Here is a 13,307-nt window from a genome sequence, read left to right as displayed (position 1 = left end):
CTGTCAATCAGTATGATATCGACAGTGATGCTTCATCGATAGAGCAGACCAGAAGAGAAGCCGCTCCGTCAACGGAGCAGACTGGAAGAGAAGAAGCCGCTCCGTCAACGGAGCAGACTGGAAGAGAAGAAGCCATTCCGTCAACGGAGCAGACTGGAAGAGAAGAAGCCGCTCCGTCAATGGAGCAGACTGGAAGAGAAGAAGCCGCTCCGTCAACGGAGCAGACTGGAAGAGAAGAAGCCGCTCCGTCAACGGCGCAGACTGGAAGAGAAGAAGCCGCTCCGTCAACGGAGCAGACTGGAAGAGAAGAAGCCGCTCCGTCAACGGAGCAGACTGGAAGAGAAGAAGCCGCTCCGTCAACGGAGCAGACTGGAAGAGAAGAAGCCGCTTCATCAACGGAGCAGACTGGAAGAGAAGAAGCCGCTCTTTCAACGTGATGTCACTGGAAAAAGAAGAAGCGGTGGAAGGAGCGATCTGTGGCCACTCTGAGGAAGGAGAGATCGTCGCAGAACAGGCCGGTAGTTAGCAACTACCTGCCGTTAAGTTTTCCTGAGAGAAAAATAATCAAAGTCCTGAATAACCCCTTAACCAATCATTCAGATCATTCTGTCCCCATCTAGGCTTGTTCACTTGTGTGAATGGAGCCATAAATAAGCACTGACCAGTTTTACGGGCAGAAATCGACTTATGTGAAAGGGCTTTAAATTTTAATTTTCAAGCATTCTATACTTGCAAGAAATACGAGTTGGCATTCAAAAAGCGTCCGTAGTTTCCTTCACACCCCTTATCCGCAACTCACACCTATGCTAAGGTGTATGCAGTAGTGTTTGCCATGTTTTAAAAGAAACAATAAAACTTTATAGATTTTATGGACTGAAACTGGATCCTTGCCTTTCTTGCAAGTATAATTAATGTCTGGCAGAGATGTGATACTGTGCTTCCAACACTGAAATTCGCAGGGAGTTTCCACCAAGGGTGAGCTGATATTGCTTTTTCTAAACTGCGTAACAGATACAAAATATATTGTACTACAAGGTTAGTATACTTGACATTGTGTAGTATTAAAAGATATTTCAACCTAAATGAACAAACTTAAGTCCTTTATATAGTCTTAGATTTCTTCTTCGGTTTCCAAAACTGACAATGTTAAGGGTTTGTCCATTACAATGAGTTCCTTTTTATTATGCCAGCATAATTCCGGTTGTCTTTTCTATCTCGGCAAGTGATCACTTCCCCTGAATCATTGCACGTCTTTTATCGATACCAATTGGGCGTCCATATAATGTTGAGATACCGCAGGTGCTGGAGACTTTTTTTTTTGCACAACTTTCTGCTTTTTGTGAGAGATTGTGATCCCAATTATTTATTCTTATGCCCCTATAGGAGATGATAATCCCACCCTATAGGGATTGTTAGTCTGTTTTCCCAGACTTCCCCCATAGCAAATCTGCCTAACTGAGTAGCAAAGAGGGCAGGCAAAACCTTTGTGGGAACTGTGATGGCAGTCATTAGCCAAGGGCTAGGCTAATAAATGCCTGAATGAACTTTTTAACAACTTGGCAATCGAGAACGACTCGCAGACATGTCATTAGATGTCAAAATCTTCTTTTAAATAGTTTGTGTTTGAAGCTATAGTTGCAAAATTAAAAATGGTGTCCGGCCTACACCCTGGTATTTGATGAAAGACTACGACTTTTACACTCCTTTGTTTTTTTTTTAATGGTTTACTGACGTTTCCATGGTGTGTTGTCACAGCACATGAGGGAAGTATGACAATCCGACAAACACTACTCTCGTATTTCCAGCCGTGTTCTAAATGCTAGGAATGGCATCCTGCCGGATAATATTACACACAACGCTTTTGTCACGCAAAAAGCAACGTTACATGGGAGCAAACGAAGATGGACAGTGTAATGTTTGTAGCCGGAATCAGATTTTCTTCTACATGACATGTAGTGAAAATGAAAAATAGCTTTGTTTTTATGAGGGTTGTTACCTTCTTTGTGCACCAGAGTACTGGAGAGTATGAAGTTTGGTGCAGCTATGAAATACTTTTTTCAGGAACTTGTGTGCAACACTGAAAACATTGCATCAGCAGATACCCACCAGACCGCATGCATGATCGCCAGCTATGATCGACCAGTATCGTGCACGTGTCCTGTTCTACGATCCACAGGTATCGTGCACGTGTCCTGTTCTACGATCCACAGGTATCGTGCACTTGTCCTCTTCTACGATCGACAGGTATCGTGCACGTGTCCTGTTCTACGATCCACAGGTATTGTGCGCGTGTCCTGTTCTATGATTGACAGGTATCGTGCGTATGTCCTGTTTCTACAATCAACAGTTATTGTGCACGTGTCCTGTTCTATCATCGGCAGGGAGAAACAATCCCTCCTACACGGACCTCCATGAAAGACCTCTCACCCAGCCACTTATTATCCTACTCTGCACTCACTAGGGGTAAGAGCCCCAAATTAGCAGTCTGCAGATGTGTCCTTTGATGAAGCTAAATGTTATGTTACAGCGCACATAAAGGATTCAGCAACTATGGCTACCTTCAGTACATGACACTAGAGAGTCAGCTTTCCGCCCCCGGAGGAAAACTAATTTGCATAGACTTTTCCCAAGGAGCATTTCCTGACCTAATAGTCTTTCTACTCCAATTGGTGGTCTGTACAAGATGATACAGGACACCCCAGGGCTATATAGAGTGATGGTCCGGACATAGGGAATTTAAGTCCTGAAATTGATAGAAATGTTGAATTGGAAAGTTTAGAGCATTAAGGTCTAGAGCTTCATATACACTGTGTTCCAAATTATTATGCAAATGATATTTTTCTCTGATTTTCCTAAATAGTCGGTACAAATGACAGTCAGTCTAAGAAAAGTCATCACCGGTTAGAGTATACATCAAATTTTATTGAAGAAACCTCCCAATAATAACAGTATAATCTCCAAAATGAATAAAAGCTCAAATTGCACTGTTCCAAATTATTAGGCACAGTAGAATTTCTAAATATTTGATATGTTTTAAAGAACTGAAAATGCTCATTTGTGGAATTTGCAGCATTAGGAGGTCACATTCACTGAACAAAAGGGATATTTTGGAGTTAAATAGCTTAACAGGCCAAGTTACATGTTAACATAGGAACCCTTCTTTGATATCACCTTCACAATTCTTGCATCCATTGAAATTGTGAGTTTTTGGAGAGTTTCTGCTTGTATTTCTTTGCATGAAGTCAGAATAGCCTCCCAGAGCTGCTGTTTGGATGTGAACTGCCTCCCACCCTCATAGATCTTTCGCTTGATGATACTCCAAAGGTTCTCTATAGGGTTGAGGTCAGGGGACGATGGTGGCCACACCATGAGTTTATCTCCTTTTATGCCTATAGCAGTCAATGACTCAGAGGTATTCTTTGCAGCATGAGTTGGTGCATTGTCATGCATGAAAATGATTTTGCTCCTGATGGCACGTTTCTGCTTTTTATACCATGGAAGACAGCTGTCAGTCAGAAACTCGATATACTTTACAGAGGTCATTTTCACACCTTCAGGAACCTTAAAGAGCCCTACCAGCTGTTTCCCCATGATTCCGGCCCAAAACATGACTCCTCCACCTCCTTGCTGACGTCGCAGCCTTGTTGGGACATAGTGGCCATCCACCAACCATCCACTACTCCATCCACCTGGATCATCCAGGGTTGCTCGACACTCATCAGTAAACAAGACTGTTTGAAAATTAGTCTTCATGTATGTCTGGGCCCACTGCAACCATTTCTGCTTGTGAACACTGTTTAGGGGTGGCCGAATAGTAGATTTATGCACCACAGCAAGCCTTTGAAGGATCCTACACCTTGAGGTTCGAGGGACTCCAGAGGCACCAGCAGCTTTAAATATCTGTTTGCTGGTTTGTAATGGCTTTTTAGCAGCCACTTTCTTAATCCAATGAACTTGCCTGGCAGAAACCTTCCTCATTCTGCCTTTATCAGCACAAACATGTCTGTGCACAGAATCAACCACAAATCTCTTAACAGTACATCTCTTGACCAAAGCATTGCACTATTTGATGCTTTTCAGCAGCAGAGAGATCCTTTTTATTTCCTAAATTCCTTGAAACCTGTGCCCTGCTTAATAATGTGGAACATCATTCTTAAGTAGTTTTCTTTTAATTGAGCTCACCTGGTAAACTAATTATCACAGGCATTTGAGATTGATTTCAGTGATCCAAAGAGCCTTGATACACAATACCATCTATGAGTTTATTTGAAAAACAAAAAATAACATCTTTATGACACTTAAATCCAATTTGCATAATAATTTGGAACACAGTGTATTATACAGAGACTTTGTTATAGGCTGGTAAAAAATAAACCTTTTTTTTTATTTCAGGTCTTGTTAATCCAGGATCACATTTCCTTTGCCGTTTTCAGGACCGTCTAATATGGCTGCTGATTCTTGAAAGGGGCTACAGTTATTGTTGCGTTAACATAAAGGTGATTTCTTACATGTATTTATAGGGTCTGTGCACCTTAAAAGTGGAATTGCATAGAATATGCTATAAATGTCTGTTAGGTGGCTGCAAAGGTGAGACTAATACCTATCTATCGACTGATCTGATTCCTTTTTTTGTCTGCATTATATCCCATTTTAGATGCCCAATATAATAATAATGATTTTATATAACGCCAACATATTCTGCAGCACTTTACAATTAAAGTGACATGTGCAGACAATAAAGACCTCACAACGTAACACAGCGCAACAGTTGCAGGAGGAGTGAGGGTCCTGCTGCTCGCAAGCTTACAATCTATATCATAAATATGCTGGCAAGTTGTCCAGGAGAGGAGAGATAAGTGTTACAAGCCCGGTAGTCAGAACAAGTGCATTGTTGTCAATGGTGACACATAGCAGCTATCGATGCCAAACCGTTAAAAAAAACAAAAACAAAAAAAAAAAGTTCACAAATGCTTTAAACTGTATATACTCGAGTATAAGCCGACCCGAGTATAAGCCGACCCCCCTAATTTTGCCACAAAAAACTGGGAAAACTTATTGACTATAAGCCTAGGGTGGGAAATGCTCCATAGATTATTCCCCCATATGGTGTCCCCAGAAGAAGCTCCATAGATTATTCCCCCATATGCTGCCCCCATAAGAAGCTCCATAGATTATTCCCCCATATGCTGCCCCCATAAGAAGCTCCATAGATTATTCCCCCATATGCTGACCCCATAAGAAGCTCCATAGATTGATCCCCCATAAGAAGCTCCATAGATTTTTCCCCCATATGCTGACCCCATAAGAAGCTCCTTAGATTATACCCCATATGCTGACCCCATAAGAAGCTCCTTAGATTATTCCCCCATATGCTGACCCCATAAGAAGCTCCTTAGATTATTCCCCATATGGTGCTCCCATAAGAAGCTCCTTAGATTATTCCCCCATATGCTGACCCCATTAGAAGCTCCTTAGATTATTCCCCCCCATATGCTGACCCCATAAGAAGCTCCTTAGATTATTCCCCCATGTGCTGCCGCTGCATGTAAAAATAGAAAAAAATGACATACTCACCTCTCCGTCGCTGGGTGTCAGATACTCGCCTGTCCTGCGTCCATGGCTGCTCACCGCTATCTGCCACGTCATCTGTCAGTGACGTTCAGACTGCAGGGGGCGCGGCGCGCATTAATCACGTCACCGCGCCCTCTGCTGTCTGAAGTCACTGACCGATGACAGACAGAAGCAAGCAGTCATGGACGCAGGACAGGTATCGCAATACTTACCCGTCCTGACACTGTCTCTTGAGCCCCCAGCTTCTCTGCGCTCTCTCTTCCTGCGTTCAGCGCTCGTGATACCGCTAATTAAAACTCATGAATATGTGCATATTCATGAGTTTTAATGAGCGGTACCACATGACCGCTGAAGGCAGGAAGAGAGAGCGCGGAGAAGCTGGGGGCTCAAGAGACAGTGTCAGGACGGGTAAGTATGACCTGACACCCCCGTCCCCCCTCCCCCTCCGACCCCCCGGTGTATATGACTCGAATATAAGCCGAGAGGGGGACTTTCAGCCCAAAAAAATGGGCTGAAAATCTCGGCTTATATTTGAGTATATACGGTAGTTAAACGAAAAAAAAGTGGTTTGGTACCGTGTTAGCCAGTAGAAAAAAATATATAAAGTGCTGTCAGTGAGAGAAACAAAATAGGAATCTTGTGGGTGTGATACCTTTTAATGGCTAGCAAAATATAGTGATTGATGTTACAAAGCAAGCTTTCGAGACTGCTTACATCTCTTCATCAGGCTGAGAGAATATTTGAAGAAACCTAATTATATACAGTAAAAAGCACAGGCATGGTGTGATACATGGACATTTCAATAAACAAGCACTGAGCTTAAAGAGAAAATCCTTAATTAGGTTTAGTTAGGTAAGATTAGATAAGTGGTAGTGCCCTACAACCCACAGCTTGAAATACTGAGGAAAAACTGCTAAGAAACTTCATACCCTACACAAGGATGAACGGTTAAAAATATTATTCAAATACCCCCCCCCCCCTTGTTATATCAGCCTGATGAAGAGACGTAAGCAGTCCCGAAAGCTTGCTTTGTAACATCATTCACTATATTTTGTTAGTCATTAAAAGGTATCATACCCACAAGATTCCAATTTTGTTTCTCTCACTGAGAGCACTTTATATAAAGGCAAAACTACACGCATTTAAACAGGTCCTGTCACCAGGTCAAAAGTGATCACACTTTGCTATTATTGTATTCACACTGCTCGTCTGCATTTTATTTATTTATTTTTTAATTCCTCATATGATTCCAGAGGTTTGGACCTTTTTATTTGCCACTAATTGTTATGGTCTTTACAAGGAGGCAGTTATCACAGAGTAATAATGCAAAGTCCAAAGACAAGCCCCAGAGTATTCTGTGAGCCATACCCTCTCGTTCATACCATTAGCACTAAATAGAAAAGGCCCATGGAACTGTACTGAGTATTTAACAAATAAAGAAGCTTAAATTTTCAGGGAAGCAGCAGGAATAAAATAAAAGCAAAAACTCACTTTTGACCTGGTGACATATTCTCTTTAAGTAAAAATAAATAATAGTAATTAAAAAAAAATCCCCAAAGATGTCTATATCCTCTAATGTCTAAGAGGGATCTCGGGGACACTTGGAACAAGCCAAGATTGGCATGTGACTGTGATTAGTATTGTAAGCAGAAATTCTCTGTTGTGCAATAATTAATTTTAGTCCAAAAAGCATCAGTCTTATTTACAGAGTGAAGCTCCATCTGTGTTACATTGCTGCCACCGAGTTTGATTTAATGTCTTTGACTAATTAAATTTGCACCCAGTCGACATCCACATCTTATTATTATAAAATAATAATAATTATCTTTATTTTTATATAGCGCTAACATATTCCTCAGCGCTTTATATCTTAAGAAACATCCGTAGATTTATATTAGGCAACCTATGTGTGATGTTAGTGTTTGACACTATGTTGCTGAATGAATAAAGAATACAACAAGGAGCAATTTGCAGTTTGCCAACTTACAGGTGTAAGTGCTGATGCTACATAAGATGAGCCATAAATGTCTCACATCAGGGACCTGCAACTATAATCGAGAACTGGGTCCCATCCAGCACCTCTGGAATTGGAGAGATGGCCGTGCATGCACTAAACCATTTTTGGGACCTCACAGTAGAAATCTTATGAGAGGGAAGTGCACGTGCATCCACCTCTTGTTCTGGCGTCATGAGAAGATGGATATGGTACCACAGGTGATATTTAAGTCATTCAGATATTTATGATTTTAATGTCTGAGATTGGGAAAACTCCAATGTCAGGAGGTGCAGTAACCGAGATTGGGCAAACAAACCTAAAGGAAATGATTTTCGTAAACACGGAGGAAATGTAGTATCACGTCACGACCATTCAGTTGGTGGCTTAAGTCTGCCAGGACAGGAGAAACACAGAAAGAGAATATTGAGAACCTTCGTTCCCAAACTACCTATGCTATTGCAGCAGATATTAGCTGTGACAGAAACGGACATATCCCTGGTGCAAACTGTGCAGCCATAATTTTTATAAAAACCCCTCTAATTTCTAGCAATAATTAACATGTAGATTTTTTTTTCTGCCATAGGGACTGGAGCTGCAGGAGACCTCCTGTCATACAGCGGAAGCCCGGAGAGTAGATGAAGTATTTGAAATGGCATTTGAACAAGCAGAAAATTCTGGTCGACTGGTGCTGAATAACCATTTTGGGAACGTCTTAACCCCGTGCACTGTCATTCCAGTCCGAGTATATTCGGACGCTAGGAACGTCCTGTCTGGTATAATTGACTCGCACGAGAACTTGAAACAATTCAAAGAGGATTTCATTAAAGTGCTTCTTTGGGTGCTTCTACAAACCTGCTACAAAAAGTCCCGAGCGCAGGAAAATACTCAAGAGGATCAAAAGGAAACTGATGTGACGGCCCAGTCTGGAAAACAGCAAGGATCTACGGATGTCCATCCTGCAGAATATAACGAATCATCGAAGGACGTGGAAAGCTACAATGAGGATATCACTGAGGAGTGGTCTGACGATGATATATTTGAAATACTTCCACATCCAAAGAAAACTGGAGTCAAACCAACCGTGACTGCATCTGCCGATGGCTTCTCCATCCCCGGCAGTGTGCAGACCGTACACGTCAACTCCTACGTAGAGCAAGATGTAGCAGTGGATAAACTTTACTCGGTGGTGGGCTTTGGCTTTCCCGCCACTGACAAGGGAAACGCAACTTGCGTTGAACATTTTAGAATGATGGAATTTAATTCCTCTTACTCAAAGTTTCTCACCTTACCTCAGGACTGGATTTTAGGTTCCTTTACTGGAATAAAAATGGCCGAGATGAAGCAGATGTTCCCGACAGACTGGTATGAATTCATTTTGACTCAGTTAGATTTCCACCACGTCAGTGGAAAACCTTCCGTTTTACTGGAAGAAGGAATAAGAGACCGATCACTTAGAGACAAATACATTAAAGGACTGACCTCTATTTATTTTGCTTTCTTCGGGATGGAAAACTCTTCCCCCAGTTCCGCTTGGCTGTTCAGGGCATATTTAGGTGGTATACCCTGGTCTGTTTCATTAGATTGGTTGACTGGAAATCCAGAACTGTTCCAACTTGCACTTAAGGCATTTAGGTAAGGAATACATGAAAGATGCCATTTACATAGTGCTTTTACCAAAATTCATGGCTAACCCAAAGTATTATAGGCAAACCAGTCCATCACAAGCTGCTCCAAATGTATCACCTGTAATGGACGCTACATAGTAGATCTGACACTTCTTGGTAGAAGTAGACCCGTTTTTTTCTGAAGGCTGACATAATTTACACTGTTTTCTCACAATACAATACTTCACAGGGACATCATTTTCATTCATGGGGACCAAGATATTTATGACCTGCACTTAGGGATAGGTCATTAATATCAGATCAGTGGGGTTCTGAAACTCGGCCCCCCTATTGTTCAGCCGATACCTTATCCTGCGGCAGCCGGAGGCTCAGTGTATGATGCTGGAACAGCACCACTCTGTACATGTGGGGAGGTATCTAAAGTGCAATATGTTTACAACCACAATATTCTTAAAGGGGTTTTCTGGTTTTAAAGAACCCCAGTCTCCAGGCTCACTTATGTGGTGTTCCCTTTCCATCTGGGATTTCATTTCTTTATTTTTTTTATTTTTTTAAGGGAACCTGTCACTTGACTCATGCTTCCCATATCAAGTGTCGCATGAATCAGAGTCTGGCTGCATGATTGCAAAGAGGTATATTTTTCTCAATGTGGTTCCCGACATCCCCCCAAAAATTATATAGTTAGAAGATCTGGGTTGGGGGAACGAGAGATGAGACTAGTCTGCTGCCGCACCAATTGATTGACAGGTGTTTCCTATAGCTAGAGACCTGTCAATCACCTGGAGCAGTGCTAAGAAAAGCCGATCGGGGGCGATCGTCTAGTCTTGTCTCTGGCTATGGTCTCCTCACCGGGATTTCTAACTATATATCTTCTCTGAAACAAGCTCTGATTCATGCTGCCTGCGGTTTGGGAGCTATGCAGTTCCTCATCTAAGCTAGCTTACTAACACCATACCATTACCGGTCGCTGGTCTCTGTTTACCAGCTGTGCACTACCACCAGTGAGTACCACTGAATCGCTGTCATGGAAAGTAGCAGGGGGCGTAAAAGACATTTCTTATATCATTACTTTATAGAAGATTTAAAGGGAACCTGTCACCAGGTTTGGCCAATACGAGATACGGCCACCGCCTTTCAGGGCTTATCTACAGCGTTCTATAATGCTGTAGATAAACCCCCGATCCGACCTGTAAGAGAAGAAAAATAACTTATTATACTCACCTGCGGGACGGTCCGGTCGGATTGGTGTCGCAGGTCTTGGTCCAGAGCCTCCCATCTTCTTACAGTCGCCACCCTCCTGCTTTTTTCATGCCTTCTCGGCATCGTGCTCCTGCGCAGGCGTACTTATCTGCCCTGTTGAAGAAAGAGCAAATTCCTGCAGTGTGCAGACGCTGGGCCTCTCTGACCTTTCCCGGCGCCTGCGCGCTGCAGTACTTTGCTCTGCCTTCAACAGGGAAGATAAGTACACCTGCAGAGGAGCGCGATGCCGGGGAGCCTGTGTGGATGATGCAGGGACGTGTCATCCACATGAAGCAAGCAGGAGGGCGACATTGCAAGAAGAGCGACACCCATCAGACCGGACAGCATTATAGAATGCTGTAGATAAGCCATGAAAGGCAGTGATCGTAAGTCGTATCGACCAAACCTGGTGACAGGTTCGCTTTAATGGAGCCGGTGCAACTTTCTGTTCCTTATGACTGCACGTTATAATCTGTCACCTTTGCCCAGTCTTTGACTTTTATCTTGTAGGTATACTTTCAAGCTCATGGTTGATAAAGCAAGTCTGGGACCTATTGAAGATTTCAAAGAACTGCTCAATTATCTGGAAGAGTATGATAACGATTGGTACATTGGACTGGTGTCAGACTTGGAGTGGCAGCAGGCAGTTCTGCAAGAAAAACCATATCTTTTCTCCTTGGGTCATGATCCAAACATGGTAAGATATGCAAGGTTGTAAGTTGCACGTGCTCATTAGGTCATATGAAGTTCATCTAATGTGTATAGGGGTGTCCTGATATCTGCCATTAGTTTTTCTCCCTCCTCCCACTCAGAACAAGTGCACGCTCTGTGTGTGCATTTGTATGAGACAGGTGGGTTCGGTTGGAGTAGCTCATTTCGCAGATGGCTATGTGTATGGTCAATTTTAGAAGGGTTAACAAAAGATAGTAGTGATGGGGGTACTGTTCGATACTCGATCGAGCATCCGGGTATACAATTGAGTAGCGAGCAGTGCCGAGTATCACATGGTGTTGAATCCGTAAGTAAGTTATGTGATTTGGGTGGAGAGAGAGATTTGCTTCCTCCGGAAAAATGACATTCACTTCCAATATACTCGCTACTTGGGTCGAGCACATCCAAGCGCCCAAAGTAATCGATTCAAGCACTCCAGCATTTCAATGCTCAATCAACACTACAGGATAGACATTAGCCATGTATCATAGCCATGCAGTGGCTTGTAAATGTCTTCACCCCCTTGGTTTTATTTATTTTGTAACATTACAACGTGTGTTCAGATATTTTTGTAATCTGATTTGGGTGTGATGCATCAGCACTAAATAGTCTGTTATTGACAATAAAAAAAATATAGGCATACATTAAATTTATGGGATCAAATAAATTAAAAATTGGAATGTGCATATGTATTCACCCCTTTTGCTATGAAGCCAATAAAAATTTCTGGTGCAAGCAATTTCCTTCATAAGTCAGATGCTTAGTGACAGGACATCCCCCCTGTGTGCAATCCAAGTGTCACATGTCTGTCAGTATATACACTTTACCTTTCTGAAAGGCCACAGAGGCTTCAACACAAATAAACAAGATACACCACTAACCAAACACCATGAAGTCCAAGGAGATCTCCAAACAAGTCAGGAACAAAAACCATAAAGGGGTGACCTAATTTCATAAGGCACTTCCAAAATACCGTTACCTATAAATTACAAGAAGTATATGCCAAATAAATTTAAAATTCAATCTTTATTAACATTATTGACAAACAATTGGTAAAAATTAATTCTATTAATTTAGTGGGTAGACACACAAATGGCCTTGAAAACACAGGATCAGTAATACCCAATTAATGAGCTAATGATCAAAGTAAATAAAAAAAAAGAGAAAAAACATGAAAAAATAAATACTAATACAGAAAAGTACTATCTGGTACAATTGGTGCTTATATGGTTCAATGGATATGAAAACAATTATTTTCCAATCAATGTGTGAATAATGGATTAATCCTAACGTCCAAACTGAACTAGAAAGCATCTATAAAATGTCAGGACAGTATATCCATAATATATGAGCACTAATGCTAAATTACACTATAGATACTTAAATGAACCATAAGGATGATAAATTTATTTTCTCATGAAAGCTATAATTTTGTTATACAGAGCTCATAACAGCGTAGAAAATAGAATAATGTATTTATATATACCACTCCTCAAATAAGTTACAGAAAAAATAACAGATAAACAAATTAATAAAATGCAATAGTGCTCAAAATGTCTTAGTGTATTCCTGACACAAGCAAAATATATATATGTATATGTATCTGCTTAAAAGATAATGCTATGATAAAACCATAGTATATAATGATAAATGTGCAAGTACTCAAATACTATAAATAGTGAAACAGCATTGTGCAGAATGGAGGAGGAGGATAAATTATATTCTAATTAGAGAGGGTATACATGACCTGGTTGCAGGAGGGCTCCCTGGACGCACGTTTCGCGTTAGCTTCTTCTTACAGGGGGTAGGTTAGCTCATTAATTGGGTAGTACTGATCCTGTGTTTTCAGGTCCATTTGTGTGTCTACCTACTAAATTAATAGAATTAATTTTTACCAATTGTTTGTCAATAATGGTAATAAAGATTGAATTTTAAATGTATTTGGCATATACTTCTTGTAATTTATAAGTCAGGAACAAAGTTGTTGAGAAGTGCAATCAGGGTTGGGTTACAAAAATAAAAAATATCCAAAGCTTTGACGATCCCCCAGAGCACCATTAAATCTGCTACTTTCAAAGGGAAAGAACATGGTACCACAACAAACCTGCCAAGAGAGGGCCGCCCACCAAGACTCTAAGCCTGGGCAAGGAGGGCATTAATCAGAG

The 13,307-nt window shown here is 41.5% G+C and overlaps 1 protein-coding gene across 6 annotated transcripts in view; it reads left to right on the top strand.

The window, feature by feature from the left end:
* The window catches only part of PCNX4 (pecanex 4), an 81,101-nt gene that overhangs the window by 50,786 nt on the left and 17,008 nt on the right, over positions 1 to 13,307 (top strand). For all 6 annotated transcript variants that reach the window (XM_073571262.1, XM_073571264.1, XM_073571268.1 and 3 more), the window contains 3 exons: positions 4,393 to 4,496; positions 8,151 to 9,199; positions 10,942 to 11,128. In XM_073571262.1, coding sequence (XP_073427363.1) covers positions 4,393 to 4,496; positions 8,151 to 9,199; positions 10,942 to 11,128 — 1,340 coding nt within the window. The remainder of the gene's footprint in view (positions 1 to 4,392; positions 4,497 to 8,150; positions 9,200 to 10,941; positions 11,129 to 13,307) is intronic.

The sequence above is a fragment of the Dendrobates tinctorius genome, unplaced genomic scaffold (assembly GCF_039654945.1).
Source record: "Dendrobates tinctorius isolate UK_male_01 unplaced genomic scaffold, ASM3965494v1 ptg000006l, whole genome shotgun sequence".
Lineage (NCBI taxonomy): Eukaryota > Metazoa > Chordata > Amphibia > Anura > Dendrobatidae > Dendrobates > Dendrobates tinctorius.
This window is presented reverse-complemented; position numbering and strand designations above follow the sequence as displayed.